The sequence below is a fragment of the Dromaius novaehollandiae genome, chromosome 7 (assembly GCF_036370855.1).
Source record: "Dromaius novaehollandiae isolate bDroNov1 chromosome 7, bDroNov1.hap1, whole genome shotgun sequence".
Taxonomy (NCBI): domain Eukaryota; kingdom Metazoa; phylum Chordata; class Aves; order Casuariiformes; family Dromaiidae; genus Dromaius; species Dromaius novaehollandiae.
The window spans coordinates 12,802,174-12,821,220 of record NC_088104.1 but is presented as its reverse complement, the minus strand read 5'-3'; the positions used below and the strand labels follow the sequence as shown (position 1 = coordinate 12,821,220).

At 44.7% G+C, this 19,047-nt stretch overlaps 1 protein-coding gene across 1 annotated transcript in view; it reads right to left on the bottom strand.

Moving 5' to 3' along the window:
* ADCY5 (adenylate cyclase 5) overlaps nucleotides 1-18,771 on the bottom strand; it is a 226,410-nt gene extending 207,639 nt beyond the window's left edge. The window contains exon 1 of the mRNA XM_026118471.2: nucleotides 17,485-18,771. Coding sequence (XP_025974256.1) covers nucleotides 17,485-18,498 — 1,014 coding nt within the window. The 5' untranslated portion in view covers nucleotides 18,499-18,771. The remainder of the gene's footprint in view (nucleotides 1-17,484) is intronic.
* Between the last annotated feature and the right edge of the window lie 276 nt (nucleotides 18,772-19,047).

The following is a 19,047-nucleotide window of genomic DNA, read 5'->3' as shown; positions in this document are numbered from 1 at the left end:
CAAAGTCTGCTGTGTTTACAGTTATGCAGCAGATGGTTCCTTTAAAACAGAAAAGCTCAAGAACAAAGCAGGAGGCAGCCCTACCACTGAGTTGTTTGGTAAAAGTTTCCTACAATTTTTCCATTGTCAGTCCCAGCTGAGATGTTTGTTATGGAGAAGTCACAAGCGAAAGCGGACAAACACGTGCATGCCAGGAAGATTCAATAAAGTGTTATTCCCAACACACGATCCATGGCAGGACATTCTCAGTTTTATCTTCAGCGTACTGGTCTCTGCTTATCCCTGCCCCTTTTACCTCAAAGTCTCTTCTTTCAAGCCTCCTCGGACACTTTCCAGTGGCCATTACCTGCTCAGCCTGTTGCTGTATATCCACTGCCCCGCTTCAGGGCAGCAGCAGGGCTTGGGCATATTTGGCCTGTTCTGTTGCCCCATCTCTTCACAATAGCCAAGGCTCTGTGCTTCATCGCTTGCTACACAGCACACTACTACCAGACTGCTAATTCAGCTAGCTCATGAAGTAGTTGAGATTTTGCTCAGCAGGCACCAGATAACACTTCGCAATTCATTTTAATTGCAAGTTCTTTGTAATGTTTTCCTCTTTGTTCAAGAGACAGAGGAAAATTAAAGAATTGGCTGATCTAGTCTATATTATAATACTGGTCCAGATCTAAAGCAATCCTTGCTTTCAAAAGAACAAAAACAAGTTTACACCAAAAAATAATAACCCGGCACAACGTCTCACAGCCGCCTCTCCTCAGCTGCACACACCACCCTACTGATCCTCCTTGTTTCTTTCCCAGGCTGCTCCCCTACCACTTCCATATAACCTACAAGCCCCCTTCATCTCCCATCTCTTGCTCTCTCCTCACACGTACGATCTCCTTCCCAGCCCATTTTCAGTCTGACTTCCCTTCCCAAGGTCCCAGACTACCCCCACCCAATCCCATGTCATATCCCACTTTGTCCCCACAACAAGCTGCCGACTGCCTTCTCTAGTCTCTGCATGCGGATGGCAGAAGAGAGCGGGGTGCAGAGGAGAAGGTAACAGGGATTGCAAGCACAGAATTAAATCAGGAAGCTGTAGCCCAACCATTAGCATCCCTCAGTGCTTGCTTTTCACCTGCACAACACAGACCATGCCCTATCCCTTCAGGCCAACGCACTAAGCATTTTCAGTAGTAACTTGTTCACTTTTGTACTCCAAGCATTCAAGTTTGAGGTTGCATTCACATTTAAAATGTTTTGTGCTTTAACAACCCAACACACACACACAGAGTAAACTCAGAACCTGTTTTCTTTCATTACTGGCAGAAGTCTGCTGTTCAGAGTTTAGTCAAAGGTGCTCTAAGAGCCCCTTCTGCTCTACCAACCAATTTCCATTACTGATCACATATGCAATCATCCTGCTGTAGCAAGCAAGACTGGTCAGGCAGCTCATGCTTATTCAAGTGCATCTACATTTGGAAGCATGACGGAGCAGTAGTAAATACAGAAGCCCACAAACTTATTATTTATTCCGTAGTAGTGACTAGAGGCAGGAGGAGGCAGTCGCACCATTTAGTCAATGAAAAATGCTGTTTAGGAAGATTTTAGGTACCTAAATTTAGAAGACTTGCTGGGAACCTAAACCTAACTCAGCTTTCAGATGCCTAAGGTATCCCATGCTGAGTGCCTAGGCACTAGGTGCAAGAGTGGCTTTGGAAAAATGTGTTTTACAGGTTAACCAGCCCACGAAGATACAGCAAACAAGGTCTCACCCCTTCCTCAGACCCCCAGATATTCAGACCGAAAAGCTGAGGGCTCCAGGAAGCCATAAGCACTCTCCTTGTGCTGTAAGGTAGGTGTGTTAAACCAGCTATCCCACAGGTTCACTGTGACAAGTATTACATGCTCCACAACATACCGAAAACTCCTCTTTTCTGGTACTATGTCTCCGCTATGATCAAGATGGACACTCTCTACACGTACATTCAGGAGGAACAGAGCACTGTTATCACACTCCCTCACAAATACTCTGACTTTAAGAGTGATTCTGCTGGCTCAAGGGGCTGATCAAATGAAGAAAAACTTGGATCAGACATACAATCTCTAAAGAGGCCTAGAATACAATCTCCCACACTCAAAGTAAGGCAACTCTAAATGAACACAGTTGTTCAGACAGAATCGCATTGTTCCATATGCTTTTCCCTTAGGGCAAGTTATTGTGATTTGGAGAGGAGAGGAGGAAAAAAAAAAGAAGAAAAAGACTGTTTTAGGAAAAGTAGCTATGTTTCAACAAATTCCAAATACAAACGCTAACTCCAAGCCAGCATAGCCCAACAAAGCCCAGCCACCGTTTGCTGCAGCATAGTTTCACAGAACCATTTAAGGCAGATGCTAACAGAGCTGTGCGTGCAACGGCCACAGAAACACTGGGAACAAGAACCAGTTTAATGCAGAGTTATAGAAAGAGGTGCCAGCACAGTTTCCTCGGCCACTGCTGACAATGCTTTATTGTTTTTCTATAATGCTGTTTTGTTTACGGCCCTCTTTGGAAATTCCATGACGACACACATAGTAAGCGCCAGCATGGATGCATGTTCTCCTCCTGTATTGTTTTCACCACTGTTAATATTCCACCCCCTAAAGCCTCCTAAATGACAGCCTGTTCCATATGTTTATTATTTCATACAACAGGGATATGCAGTACTTTAGAATTTACTTTAGAAAGCCCTTTCCATTTTTCTCTCTCTGTCCCCATTCCTCCCCAAAGGCACCCAGCTCCTCCATGGCAGCGCTTTTTAAGATTTTGGAGCAGGCTTTGAAGACAGCCACAGCTATACGGCATGTGCACCCTTTATGAACTCTCTCCACCTTAGTAAATCATGTAAGCCAGTGTTCCTAAATACACAAAATTGAGATTTGATGCACACTTCTGTTAAGAAACATTCAGCAGAGTAACAGTGTAGGAACTCAGCACATCAAAATTAGGAAATGCTTGTGCATTAATGCAGGCTAAATAAAAACCTCCCCATTTTCTCAGCAAAACAGCGCATGACCCACATATCTAGAAAGCATCGACTTGTTTCTCTGTGCGTATGAATTGTGTTTAGAAAGAGAGAAAAATTGGCCCATATTTGAGCTGTCTTGATGATCCGTGGAGCATAAGAACAAGGCTCTCAAAGTAACACCATGCACCCAGCGTATAATCTTCAGTGAACGCATTCTCCGAGGTAATTTTTCTTCTTTTTGAAGTGACTAGAGGGATTAAAGCTGAACTTTTTCCTCTTGCCTACCACATCCATTCAGAGTGAAGCTTCCTACTCTATACTCTAGTCCAGAGCAATCCTACCTCATGAAAAAATAGCTTCCACCTCAACAGCATGTTTCAGAAACTAGAAGCTTCCTATGAAAAGGCATATTTGGAGACACTCTACAGATATTGCTTGTTAGACATTCAAAAAACAAACCTAGATGGGTGGTCCATGGTACAAGATGCTTGGCTGCAACAAGGAAAGACATACAAGGAGGGCTACACCAAAGCTCATGATCAAATTAATATGCTCCACATGCATTTCCATGCGCTCTGCTTACTGTCAGCATCTTGCAAAGTCTCTTCTAGCATTTAAACCCATAGCTTTTTTCCATAATTGGTCAGTATTCAGCTGCCAGTTTGTTTTGCCAGACATTTCCTATCCAGTCTCCTGTTTTAAAAACCTTCTAGAGCAATTAATATTCTAGTTAAGACACACACCATGTAACTCCATATATATGGAGTTTATATACACTCCATACCTCCACCAGGATATATACGCTTCAGCAAAAATCACATGTGGTCATAGATGAGCACTGTGCATCACAGATATCTTAAGGCCGCTATCACAGCAATACCTAAATCAAAAAGATGGACAAAAGAAGAATTGCTCTGCAATTTCTCACCTGCATGTTCCTTTGCCAGATGATGACACTTTCACTGTAGTTCAGCAGAAATCACTCAAACATTCAGCTGAGAAGAAGTCAGAAACTAAAAATGATAAAGCACTTCAGGGAAGGAGAGTGCTGGAGGACTGCTAGGCCCAACTGCAGCATGTTGAGCAAGTCACAGCCTGACTTTATAGAAATATCTTTTGTTTCCTCTACAACACTGGTAGCAGAAGCAGGTGAGTGGGCCAAGCTGGGTAGCAGAAGAAAGGCAGAATGCCAAAGTAAGCCTGAAGCAAATTAAATATCAGAAGGCAACAGATTCCCATGAGACTACCTGGTTGCTCTTCTGGCAAAGAGAGGAAAGCAAGCTATTAAAGAGCCAGAAAACACCTGTGTTGACTTCACTTGCAGCACCAATTCCCATGCTGTGATAACAAATAGCTCTCACATGAAGTGCATCAGCTACTGAAACAAACTGCTCTCTCCTGTCACTTTGGAACACAGGGCAATGAAGATTCACTTGCAGCTGCAGGTACCTTATGCAACTGTCTCTCCTCTTGTCAGCGAGGAATAACATTTGATTGCTGTCAGTGAAAGCTGACAGTTACCAGGGCTCATCCTGGCTACCCACACATGTAAAGTGCACCAGAAAAATCAGCACCAGCAGCAGGAACACAGAGCTACACTGCTTGACACCTCTTCCTACAGCTGCTCACATCACTGAGGAGGTCAGAGAGTAAGCAAACAGGAAAGGAAGGGTAGGCTGCAGGTACACAGCAGGTGGAAAAGCCATGCTTAGGGCCATCTTCTCTCCTGTTATGTCAAGGGCTCCCTGAAAATATAGCTTTATGCCCTTCCCTCCAGCACAAGTCTGAAAGTAGCACACATCCCTATCAGGATGCACCTTCAGCTGCGTCTGCGTTTGCTCTTGGTTCCTTGCTGCTGTTCTCCCCTAGATGTTACCCACCCCTCCAGCCTGCCAGCTCAGGTGAACACGTGCACTCCCTGGCCCATTTTGGTCCAAATAAATGGACTAACTTTAGCTGAGCTGGACTAAAGCCAGACTGGGGGCAAGATCATTTTGGTTGCTGAGTTTGATAGTCTCTTTGGCAGGCTCTGCTGCCGAAAGATATGTGAACAAACTCCACAAAACCAAAACTTTGGTGATCAATTATCATACTGGGGGAGGAGAGAAAAATGCACCTCTCGCTACTAAATATTTATATTATTTCTTCCCAAGGGTTTTTTCAGGACCTACAAAGGAGTCAGGTTGGGGAGAAAGTGGAGACACTGCAGATGCATCTCCCACCCGAGTGTCTCTGAAAAGCATGCACTGCAGGGCGGCTAGTATAAAATAGACGCTTTTCAGTAATGTGGGGATTGATCAGTGTAAATCAGTCACTATTGTTCTACAGCAGCTGTCCCTTCATACAGAAAAGCCCTGAGGGAAGTTAAAGGCACTTTGCAAGCAGCCAGAGGGAAAAAGATATTTTTGGTGATAGGCAGAACACATTTAGATTCCAACTCATTTCCAGTGGTGATAAATAAAAACTAGACAAGGCAATGAAGGAATAAGGTACGGTTTGAACAGAGGTAAGATTCCTATTAAATCTGACTGGGACAGGGAGTAGCAGAGGGAGAAAGAGGTATCCAGGCCATTAAAATTCAAAAGTTGTTTAACTCAGCCCAGCAAACTGCAGCCCTACTTAAAGCCATTGTTTGTGCAAAAGGCACCTTTCAGGGTTTTTTTCCCTCTATAGTAAAAGGAAATCAACACCTTCTCCCACTCCATCCAGAACCAAACCTTAAGTTTCCACCAGCAAGCCAATGTTACAATGCCACGTGTTTGAGCAGAGCATCCTACTTCTCTAATAACCTCAAGCAGGAGGTTTGGCAGGCAGATCTTTACCCATGGCATTTTACATACAGCAGATGCAGTGATGTCATGGGGAAGCACTGGCTGAATCAGTGCATGCAGTATTATAGGTGGCTTAAACGTAGGAAGAACTTAAGCAAGTGAAGGAAGCTCCCCAGCAAAGATTTTACTCCTGAAGTGCCACAGAACAGTGTCACCTGCCGCTTCAGTGTTTAACAACTAGGCCTACATCTTATTACAGGTTATTATCATGGACACAGCTGCTAAGGCATTGGCAATAGAAAGGTTCCCTCTCAGCCCCAACCAGGAGGCCAAGAGCTTTGAAAGCATATCATGCCTCTGTGTGGGATGAGCTGGGAGCAGTTGCAGCAGCCCCTGGCACAGAAAGGGCCCTATCAAGGAGACATTCATGACCAGGATCCTGAGAAGCAGCTTTGGTAACAGGGTCAAGGGCAGGCTAAACATGACAGATAAGCTACTCTCTTGGCTCTGTCCCTATCAGAACTGGCCCCAGGCCTTGCCAAAGGGGCAAGCATGCAGAACAGAGGGTGACACTGTATCTCTGTTAATAGAAAACAGCATATGTGGGCAATGCATTACGGTAACATTAAGTACTCCCAACTTACACATGCTGGAGCGTCTTACCCTGGAGATATGACAGTAAAGGTTTGTCTGTTCAGAAAAGTCCATCAGAAGAAATTGAGGAAGATTGTTAAACCTGTGTGAATGCTCCACTTAGCAAGTGTGACTTTATTTAGTTTGTGTTCCCTCTGGGAGTGAATTAAATTTACTGGATCTTATTTGCATCTAAAATAGCAGAATAAGATGATTTCAGCTGTGGACAGCAGTCTCTGTATAGTGGTTTCTTGAGGCGCACCTGGGGTGCACGTGGACATGTGCACCCTATTCGGTATCATGACTACAGTCAGATACTCATTATCTGCATCAGTTAAGGGGAAAAAAAAAAAGAAAAAAATAACTGCAACCTCTTCACTTTATCTAATAAAAGACAAATTTTTTTGGAAATACTTTTGGAAATATTTCCTTAAGTGATTATTCACAGCCATTTCCATGGTAGCTGCAAGAAGCATATAGCTTAAGAGCCCCTGAAGTAACCCTAATGTGCTAATGAGTCAGGATGAAGGTACTTAAGTGCACCTGTCCAAAACAGCTGAGAAGGACTACACATTGAAAGGGAAGTCACCTGTGAAAGGACATTTAGTGTTCAAGTTTACTGTCTGTACTGCAGTACTCTCAAGAAGGCCTTGCCTCAGGAATGAGATCCAGCTGTGCCAGATGTCATACAAATGCATTGTTTGTTACAAATAGAGATGGAGAACTGCAGGTTTCAGGTGGTTTTTTCGGAAGTAGAAATAAGGTAAAACAAGGAAGCTAAGAGGCAGTTTCATAAGGTGAGGAAAAGAAGCCAGAGAGTTGTAGTCATGGTCTTCTCTTCCCAATATTTCTTCCTCAAATCCCACCCAGGCTCTTTAAATATAAGCAAAATCAACAGCTTTGTGACCCCCAAAGCACACATGCACAGGAGTTTTTTTAGATGGATATGTGATTAGGACCTGCCACAAGTGGCTGAGACTGAGTGGGTCTTGTCTTGGTGCTGTGGGATGGTGTAGCTGATCTCAGGAGATACCCTTCAACTGTATCATAACCAGTAGCTTTCAAAAGTTATCAGTGCATTTATCAGGCTTACCAGCAGCACAGCACTTGCTCCAGCACACTAACATAACTAAGAAGATACAAATCATAACTTTATTCCCTCGTTTTTCTGGCTTGTCAACAGCCTTGCAAGTTTCTCAGCTATGGGTGTAAAATCACTTGCATGCACAGCAGCTATTCAGCAGCGCTGTCGTCTGCTGTTAAAGAGTTCAGAATAGAAAATGAGCACAGAAAAATGCCATAATTCAACTACAGTTAAGAAGGCAAGAACATAATTACGCAGTATGAAATCTGGGCATGATGTCAGAGTCCCTTCACAAACTAACATGACCATCTGCATTATGTCTTAAGTGGAAGATATCACTCTGAGCAGCAAATTACCCCCAATATGTTCCATCACAGGGTGTTATACTCTTCTGTTAAAGGAGGGGAGGAGGGAATCGCTGGTTCTGTTCATATGCAGCTCAGAGATCATTGCAGATTCCTTTTTCAACTGAAAAATATCATTTAATTCAGAATTTAACTTTTTTTCCCCTCCTTACCAACTGAACTGAAGAAATCATTATGTGTCAGAGAAAACTTCTGTGGGCTGTGTTAAATGAACACAGTACTCCTTTCTGGTCTAAAGGCCCACAGACTTCACTTCAGAAGAGCAGTACCCATACTAGTAACCTATTCTCATATTTAACAGCTTTAAAGGCTGCAGTCAGCTTTTAAGGCTGGTAAGGCTGAAACATTTTAACTACCTGATCTCCCACCACGCTGCATGATATACTTCTTTCTAGTACCACACAGCATTTCTTCCTTTCCTCTATGAGATTATTAGTAACCACCTACCCGAAAAAAAAAAATCCCATTCAGTTGGAAACATCATCTTCATTAATAATGCATTCCTTGGTCTGCCCATTGTGCAATTCTGTGCATAAATCCCCATACATTAAGGAATAATATGGACAAAGCTGCTGTTGGGTACCTCCCAGCAAATGGAAAGAATTCATCACTCAGCAAGCCTGTCTGAGTAGCTCTGTCGTCTGTGGGCTGACTGGCAAGCTGACTGTTTTCAGAAATACTGATTTGAGTAGTCCCTTACCACATCGCTAGCTCTAGGAATTCAGTTTCCAGAGTCTGAGGTGCACAGAGATCAGTGCTTGTGGCATTTACTCTAGAGAGAGAAATAGAGAGAAAGAGCCATGGCTTTTTGCGAAGGTGAAAATACAGCCAGGGAGCTGTCTGCATTAGAAATGTCTTATGACAGATTCTTGCAAGCAATGTCACAGCCTTTTCTTTAGACTACGAAGTGAGACAGCATGTCCTATACAAGCTGCAAGCACATTTAAGGAATAGTTTGCCTAAGTTGCTGCTTTGAGAGATCCATTTCTAATGTCTTGGGGGCGGGGGGAAGCTATTTATATTCCTCCTCTGTTGCATCAGCACAGTCCTTTGTTTACTGTCTCAAAGATGCACTCTGATACTAGTGGAATGCGTATATTAAATTTGTAGAGTGGCTTTAATCCACAACTCTACCCCCTCCAAAAGCAAAGCTTCCCAGGAAGAGGGAGGATGACAGTTAGGCAGTGTAATGCCATAAAGACCCACTTCCCAGAAAAAATGTTATGAGTGTTCCATGGATGTGTAAGACTTTCATGAAAAGAAGAGAAAGTTTAGTATTTCATCTGAAAGCTCATCACTTAAACTGCAGAGGAATCAGTCACATAGGCAGGATTCAGGCTACTTCGAGACACGTATCTTCTAGTGCCTTTGCTGCTAAGCGGTAGGAAGGACATGAGTATGACGACCACATGGCGCACACTGATGCTATCTCCACAGACACTCCAGGTAACATCTTAAACACACAAACATGATTTGTGTTCTTTACGTCCAGGAAAGAGAACAAGGATACCCCCAACTGCATTAATGACTCATGATGGATATTGAGAAAAAAAGTACATAAAGGTATTTTATTTGCAGAACAAAGAAAGCCTGATGCTATGATGAAACTTTCTATAGCAAATGCTAAAAAGGAAATCCTAGCTAGTATCAGTGAGACTGGCCTAACACTAGGAGGGATTTTGTCAGTGATGCCAACATTGTCCACGAATTCTGAAGCTGTGGGGTCTCTTGCCACTCATGAATGTGTCACCTTTGCAGTGCAAACCTGAATGTGTCTGGCTGCAGCAGCTCTCAAGCTTATCTGATTATTAGACTTCTCGGGGAGAAGAGCTTCCCAAATGTTCAAACACAAGCTTGAAAACAGAAGTTAAAGGCAGAGTTTTAAATTGGTTTAGTCTATTTCTAAGCGTCAGAACAGGATTATCTCATGCTAAATTCTATTGCAGATCTGTTTGATAATGCTGTTCCTATATATGCCAATGACGAGGCTGGCAAGACTCATCATCATAAAACATCAAGTACAGATTTTCTTGGGAGTGGTCCAGTTGCAGGTGCTAAAAAGCATTTTGACTCTTATCTTGGGCTGACAACCATTTTATGTGTGATCTTATTAGGTGTTAGAAATTTCCAGCTTTCCTGCAACAAGGTGAGAAGATTTTGGTGTTCAAAAGACACTTCAAAATTCTTGACTCTTTCTCACACCCCCTCATATGTAGATTATCTTTCTTAATCTTTGGGGCTGTATTTTTTCACTCATGTGAGATTTCCCCTTGGGTTTTTACCTTGCCTAAGGACTCCACGATAATGAATCAATTTAAACTTCTGGCGGCAGAATGGTACACGTTGGGTAAAGCCAAAAAAAAAAAAAAGTATCATCAATTTTAAAACAAGAAGAAAGCATCTCCTGAATGCAAGATACCACAAGTTAAGATCACTAGGCTAGACTTCAGAAGGAGGGAAGGAACTAACCCTGACTACAGCCCACATCAAAACACAGGACTCATGGGAGATGAAAAAAATCACATAGTATTCATACAGGAACCCCACCCGCTTCCCTGAAGCTGTGAATCTTTACATTCCTCTCACACACTTTGTCAGTATCCTATGCCTCTGGGCCACAAAAAAAGCATGTGGCAAATCATGTACTAGTTGGAAGGCTCTGGGGAGACTGGTGCAGTCCAATCCCCTCTGCACTACATTTTTTTGGTGCATATCATCCATGCAAGGTGGCTTGTAAATGCTACAATAAAAAGACGGCGAGAAGATAAAGCTTGCCCAAGGCTAGCAGAATTTAGAGCGCTGTCTCCCACCTCCCCCAAACAAAAGCAGGTATGTTCTCCGAACTGCACCCAGCTGCACAGGAAAGAAAAAAAGAAAAGGAGGAAGACAGGAACTTGTCAAAGCACAGATTCTCAGAAGCCACTAAAAGCTACAGGACAGACCATTTTACCACACGCATGGGAGCTGCTGTCAAAGTAATTTCAATTTTTACCTGTCAGTGTTACAACTGCTGCTGCAGACTTTTCATTGCATGTTGTGCCGGGACAGGAGGAAGGTTCTGTTGATTTGATTAGCAGGTGAGAGTAATATCCCATAAAGACAAAACCAGTTATTCCCAAAAGACAGTGTTTCAGTTACTAAAATGGCCAAGAAGTTAGCAGTTCTTCCAATTTTCTTCTTAAGAGTCAGAGGGATCTGTGGTGCATGACTGAAAGATTAGCTAATCAAATACAAATTTAATGCATTTAGAGAACAGTCTGGTGCCCAAAGTTCACATTCCAGCTGGGCAGGGTCCCAGCCTTCTTCCATCCCTGACTTCAGCAGCACTGTCTAAGCAACAGCTAACTCGGAGAAAAACAGCGTTTAGGAAGCGCTGCAGCTGTTTCAGGCTCTGAGAAGGCAGAACAAGTTCCAATGAGTCTTTAGTACTAGGATCATCAACACTTGGTTTCTACTGCAGTTCAGGTTTATGTCTCATCTGAATGCAGTTAATAATGAAAGACCATGCAAATAAGATGTCCTGCCTTGGACAAGTCTATGACAGAGCTGAAGGGTCACATTCGCGTCAAACCAAACTATAGAGCCAGGACACTTAAGGACAAGTCAGCAACAACTGCTTTGTAAGATCGGAGCCCCCAAAGCTATCGTTCTGCCTCACAAATCCTAATGTAATCTGCCAACATTTTGCTGAAATATCTTCATCCCTCCAGAAATAAGCAGAACTAGCATACCCTGCTTTTTCAAGCGTGTCATAAAAGCGCCTAGAAGGACAAATCTTTTGCTAGAATTAGTGCATCTGGAGCAGCAATGCACCTATATCATCCCCACTGAGTTTCACATCCAATTCACCAAGTTCCCAGCCAGCTATAAGACTGCAACTGTTACCACAAAGCTCAGAGAAACAAGTCAAATGGGTCAGTTTACCCAGACAACGAACCTGTCACAAATCCAGTAACACAGAGATAAAAGGCACGCAGCACTCAGTAAACACAATTCCACTAACAGTCATTGGTACCAGTGAACATTTCAGCAAAATTGCAAAGAGATTTGGGGTGGGAGAGGGAAGTAAGCATGGGAGGAAGGTTAGGAGGTGGCAGGATCATAGGGTAATTTAAGATATAAGAAAGAAAAACAGACGCCTCTATAAACTTCAAGCAACACATGCACTCCCAAGAGATACAGACAATATTTCTACTAAGGACTAATTGATATACAATACCTCAGGGATTAATTTAATTACATCTATTAGAGAATTACACCAGGGAAGGCAATTACCAGAGCAACAGTTGTTGAATGCTTCAGGTTGCCTGTTTTCCCAAGCTAAAGGCCCCAAATCCTGGACTTTTACTGACTTCAGTCAACCTACTGCTCAGGCAAATTCTTCAATTGTTATTTTTGCTGGAGTACATCTAACTGTATGAGCAGTTCTACTGAAAACAGCATTTATGCAGAATAAGACATTAAATGGTATGAGACATGCAGCCTCTGGCCCCATGTAGCGGAGGGCCTTAACATCAGGTCGTATCAATGAATATCAATGAATATTACTCAAACTTACCTTCCAGCTGGAGAAGAGTAAGGCACATAGCATAAAACTGTAAAGAAACGACATGTACATCTGTATTCCGATTGCACATTTCTCTTTCTTTATGAATAAAGGCTACTGTAAAACTACAAAAGTGCATTACAGTGACTTCAGTAACACATCCCTGAGAACCTGTTAGTCTCAAAATCAGTCATCATCTACATGTCTTAAGGACACTGCAACCCAGATGAAACATACAGTTCCATTTCTCCTGCTATGTAACTAGCTTCTCATTGAATGCTAATTAAATTGCATCTAAAAAGCATCTTTATGATATGCCAGAAGATATCCACAAGACATAAGTCAATATCCTATTACAGTAAAAAGTTGTTTTTAGCCCAGCTGAAATGACAGTTTGTTTAGGGAAAGGAAAAAGAGAAACTGCACATGTTTTCATAGCAACATCTTCCTAGAAATGGTTAAACTGAAACGCTGCATTTTCGAGAGAGCCACCACGCAGCTGTGGATCAATCACGTATCATTAACACAGACTGACAGGGAGAAAGGCCAACACAAACACAGTTCTCAGAAGTGAAGGATGAGGAGTATTAATGTAACATTGTTATGATGGAGGCATATGAAGTGGGGCTGAGCAACAAGGAGCTCAGCATCAGGAGTCCTGAATCTGAGTGCCATAAACAAGAACCATGTGCTGGGGCAGCTGCTCAAAACTCTGCTATTTAAAATCTTTTGTAGAAGGTTTGCAGTAGTAGTTGGGGAAGAAAAAGATCTGCACATTTCAGTTTCTCTTTTCATGACCTTACAGACATAAGACAAAAAAAAAAAAAGATCTTTCTCAGTCTTCTGTTTTTATGCTATCTTAACAGTCACCCACTCACAATGAGTTAATAAACTACAGAGGCTTAACTGTATCCTTGAACAAGGAACCTCAGAAACTCACAATAGAACAGGTTTGGATGGGAAAACAAGACTAAATCTAACCTCAGTCCATGAGTCTGTTTGATGTTTGTATACTGCATTCTTATCCCTTACTCTTATTTCTCCACTCCCTCCCACACACAGTCCCCATCCCTTTTTAACTCTGATTCAGAGCCCAGTAAAGTCTCTTGTGAAACTCCCTGTCCCTTAGCCCCCAGTCTTACAAAAATGCCAGTGCTTACTCAAGACTATCTGCACTGAGGGCAATAGGTCTACTCACATGATCTAAGTTAAGCATCTGCAGCCCATACACTGTAAGTTCTTCCCACGTGTCTGTACAGATTTTGTGGGCCAGCTAGGTAGGTTGTTCCTTCTGGAATATAGATTAGATCTCAGTGTCATGGTATCACCTTTGTTGTGAATGCAAGACAGGTTATCAATAACTAGTATATTCTTTTCTCAGTTAAGTATTAGTCTCATTAACATGTAAAGTACTTTTTATATAAATCCTGGAGTCCACTGTATTTTCAGAGCTTGCAAGTGGATCACAACCATCACATGGAAAAGTCTGGCCCAAGATGAGATACATAGTGTATACAAAGAAAGGAAAATACAGACATTTGTGCACTGAATCACATTTGTAATCCAAACTTTCCCTGAAAAACACAAGGACAAAAACATAAAGACAAATTCACTCATCCCCTCCCAAATAAACCTGAAGGCAATCCCTCTAGAATTAATTGATCACAGGAACACAAGGAATCTTTACATGGTCAAATTTGTAGTTTGAGTACTGTTATACATTCAATATGTTCTGTTTCCAGCAGTAGCCTCTGGATGTAAGTAAACTCCTAAACAGAATAGTTTTTCCTCTTCTTCCCTCCCTCAGCACTGCATACATTTGAAAGAGTCTGCCGTATAATGCAGTAAATCATATTAATTAGAATTGATGTTTAACTGGGACAGAAAATGCAAGAAGCCAAAATCATTGTCTCTACCTGATCAGACTTGCACAGGTACCAGGTATACCTGCTGCTTTCGCTAAGTGCACACACAGTACTGTACTCTTTTGACTGACAGACCCCAGATTCCTCAGGTTAGCAGACAGAAGTCAGAGCCTCCTTTGAAAGTCCTGTGACCCCAGAAGAATTATTAAAAGCAGTTCAGTCGGATCACAGCCACCTTTATTCCCATCCCCATACCAACTCAGAAACAGCTGAGCACCTTAACCCTTTTGTGAATCGACAGCTGAGGGGGTCTACGCAGTTAAAGATACAAGCCTGAGTAGCATAAGCCTTGGACCAGAAAGTCTGACGACAGAAGTCCAGCAGTGCTAAGAGCAATTTAATTCAGACAATAAAACCATGCATCCTCAGCAAGGGAATCCAACAAGTTTCCTTTCTCCCAAAGGGGACCTACAACCAAGAACAATTTCACCCTCTTTCTCTAGAGAAGCAGCAAGGTTTTAAGCAGGTTCCTGAGCCTCATAAAAGTGCTCAGGAGTCTACAGAAGAGTCATCCAGCTTATTACAAGAATTTTAGCAGATCGTAACAAGAGTGTATGATTTTTCCAGGCTTGGAAGCAACTGAGAGGAGATTAAAAAAAAGAAAAAACACACAAAGGAACTCACTTAAATATTATGGTTAAAATGAGCAGAGGGGATACAAGTTCTAAGCAGTCTTTCTTCTATGAACGCTATGGATAAAGAACCATCTGGTCACATAGTCACAACAGCATTCACTATCCACTTCTGTGCCACAAAATCCAGCCTGATGCGACTACCAGAGTGAAGTCACTGAAAACAACTTAACCCCTTCCTCTTGATTTATCTGGTCTCCATCCACCTTTGCCAAGGTTAGTTTGAAGGGAGAAATAGGGCTTATATGCATCAGTGGGGCAGAGCTGAACAAAGCAGATTGCCATGGCAACCAGCTACAGCCCCAGTGAGAAAGGCCTGTTAATAGCTGTGAGGCAATGTGCTCTGCAGAAGCAGATTTTTCTATCAGACAGCGAGAGATAGCAGCTCATGTACATACGCAAACGTACAAAGAATTTGATTCTTGGCCTTGAACAACAACTCCACTGAATGCAGTAGCACTAGGCCAACTGAGACCACACTAGGATCCAGACCTTTGTATTTGAAAGCAAAGTAAGAAGATTCCTAAGGATCTTCCTTCCTAAGAATCTCCCTCATTAACTCAGCTCTTATGCTCCACCTGCAGTAAAACCCAACATTAGTAGGAAAGGGAGAGCAACTGTGAAATGCAGGGATTTGTGAATACTGTATCATCATCTGCTGCCCATGTCTTACCTTTGACAAGTGCATATGTATTTGTAATTCTTAACCTCATACAGATAACTGCTGCGTTTGGAAAGGGAGAGAGCAGGTCTAGCGATCTGAGTAAGTAGCTGGGAGCCTGAGCTTATCCCAGATTCTCCAGTGAGGGAGTTAATGACTTGGCCTTTGTGATTTAGGCTCCTTCCCGTTAAAATATAGTTATCAACGCTTTCCAATGTAACAGCATTTCATGCACTCATCAGTATCATCAAAACTCAACTCTGCTTGCATCAGATTTTTAGGTCTTCTGGCCGTAATCCTGACAAGCTTTGCTTTCATATTTAAGAAAGCAATATCCAAATAGGCTCAACGGAATGGGACAACTGTGTTTATAAAGTTAAGAATATGCACAAGGCTTTGCAGAACCAGAGCCCCAGAAAGGAAGAGCTGAGCATGTTTGCCAACTTCTCCAGCTGAAGCAGAAAAAGGGTAATCATCCTGCTTACAGGGTATGCTCTGCTGAAAATCCATAAAAATCCGTTTATATCAAGCATAAGAAAAATGTCATGTACAGTTTATAATATCTGTAACAAACTTTAAAGCCAGACACTACCCAAGCAGGGTTAACTGAGGGGAAAGGAGAAGAGAATAGAGAACAGAAAAGAATTTAAAAAATAATAATAATAATTTCAGGGGATATTTTGTAGAGCAAAGCAGTGACAGCCCAGATCTACCAGGGTTTTATTTAAAAGAAAGCCCTAGAACTTTTTCTGACACTGCAATACGTGGAAACCGAAACAACTTAGAAGTAAGACTCAGGTCAGCCACAGCAAGGTGCAATGCTCTATTTTGTATTATGTGACAGAGCCGTAAGCTACCAAACACCAAATTTTAATAAACAACCCCCAATTATGTACAAGCATCAGGGCTGACTTTGTAATAAACTCATCCTTACTCAGATCCCTGCTCTTTAGAGCAACAGCGATTGCCATATAGCTACAATGATTTAAGTCAATGGCTTTCCTACTGCCAAGGTGTCTTGTAAGCTTAAAGCACACAATCCCCAAGGCTGCTTCCTTTGCTTGGAAAAGAAGAGTGGCTCCTTGTTTTACTGTTGTTTATACAGACATGGTAATTAAAAAATGCACTGTAATGCATTCAATAATAGTTTTATTGTTCCTGTGAATTGAGCTGCTCCACTTAAACACGGTATCACAACTACAGTTAAATAATAATCTGCATTTATAAGTCTTACTTTTTTGCTAGCTGCATACAAACTCTGTTTGGGCTTCTTTACCATGGATATTTCCAGCACATCTCAGAGCAAACACCTTGCTGTTAAATCAGAAGCTTATTTAATGTTTATATGGAGCATGCTCTCCGGTACCTAAGCAAACACTGCATTGACACTGAATTTAGTTTCTAGAATTACACCTGAGGATAACCTCTACCAGATAAAAATCACAAGACTTTTTCCACGCATTTCTCGGTGACATGGCAGCGAGCGCAGATACCATTCCACAGGTGTGCTTAGCGCGGGGCTGTTTACACAAAATAAAACTGAAGGGCATTAGCAAGGCTGGTTGATAGCGCACTAAAACAGCGGTCACTAGAAACCACTAAGATAATTTTTGTTTTTCAAATGTTCAGAACCTTAATGAAGAGGAGCAAGGAGGAAACACAGCAGCTCTGGAGGAGCAGGGCTCCAGGCTGGCCACCACGTCGAACAAAATCCTGCTTAGGATCAGCCAACTTGGGGTTTCGACTGAAAGCCTATCAGCCTTTCGGCATCAGGCAGGCCCGTAAAACTCCGCTAAACCCCCTCTCCTCGCTCCGCAAAACGGCAGCCAGGTCGGGGCTGCTGAGCACTCGCACCAACGGGCTCGGGGCTCGCCTACCTGCTTGAGGAGGAACTTATCCTCAGCGTTGATCTTGAGGGAGACGGCCAGGTGGATGGCAGAGAGCACCACCCCGCTGATGACCGCGGCCCTCATCCGCACCGGCAGCAGCGTGTAGATGCTGTAGATAAAGAAGACGGTCCACCAGATGCCCTCGGAGGCGCTCCGGGGCCACACCAGCAGAACCCCTACCACTTGCACAGCCAGGATCACCAGGATGACCGAGTAGCACGCCAACCACATGTGGTCCTGGTGGAACTCGTTGCGGTTGCACACCATGCACAGCACCACCATCAGCAGGATGGCCAGAGAGAGCACCACGACGTAGGACACCTCGTAGCGGCCGTGCACAGCGTGGAATATCAGCATGACTACGCAGACCAGCACCAACACGGCCATCAGCATGGTGAGGCTGCTCTGGTTGAGTCGGAAGAAGTAGCGTTGATAGAGGCGCTCCAGTTTCTCCGACTGGAACTTCTTGGACCTGAAGATCTGCAGCAGGCTGCTGCAACAGCTGCCCATGGAGAAGGCCGCCTCGGAGTCCCCCTCGTCCCCGTCCTCCTCCTCCAGCTCCTCGATCTTGGCCTTGATGCGTCTCTCCTCCAGCCCCAGCTCGACAGAGCGGGGCCGCACCTCCCCCTGCTCCCCCAGCTGCCGGGGGCTGGCATCGTTGGGGGCAGCGGGGGAATCTCCGCCGGGCTGGTGGCGGGACCGATGACGCCGGCTTTCGTCACCGTGCTCCTGCCAGGCAGACTTGGACCTAAAGCTCATCATCATCCTGCAGCCGCTCTCCCCGCGGCTCCGGCTCGCCTGGGGCTCGTAGTCTTCCTCGCTCCTCCACCTGCTCGCCATGCGGGAGGCCTTCTTGCCCGAGGACCTGTTCGGAGGCGGCGGGTAGGAGTAGCCATTGGCCCGGGCCTCTGCTTCGCCCCAGGCCGAGCGGTGCTGCTCGGCGCCCGCCCAGGGCGCGGGGCCGCCGAAGCCCGGGGGGCTCACGCTGTTGGACCGGGACATGCCCGGCACGAAGGGGACGAGGCCGCCGGGCACGGAGGGAGCGCGAGTCCGCTCAGAAGGGGGGACTGGGGAAGGGGGCTCCTCCGTGACAGGGGATAAGCAGCGGGGGAGGGGGACTCCAAAATGGGGGGGGGGGGCAAAAATAAAAGTATATTAAAAATAATAATAAAAGCCTGTGAACGCCCCCGGCGCAGCCCGGGTGTCCCCCCGAGCCGCGGCGGCCCCGGCGGGGCCCTCAGGGCCGCGCGGCGGCGGGCGCCATCGCCGCCCCCCGGTGCTCCGGCACCCCCGAGCGAGCACGGCGCCGCCGGGGGCGGGCAGGGCCCAGGGGCCGCGCTGCCGCCGCCGCCTCACAGCCGCTCGCCCTCAGCGGGCTCCGGGAGCGCCGCCGCCGCCGAGCCGAGCCGAGCCGCGGCGGCTGCGGGCGCCGCGGGGGAGCCGCATCGCACCGCACCGCCCCGGCACCCGCCGCTCGGGGCCGGGCACGGGGCGGGCGGCGGCGGCAGCAGCAGCAGCGCGGGGCGGGCGGCGGGGCGCCTCAGGCTCGCA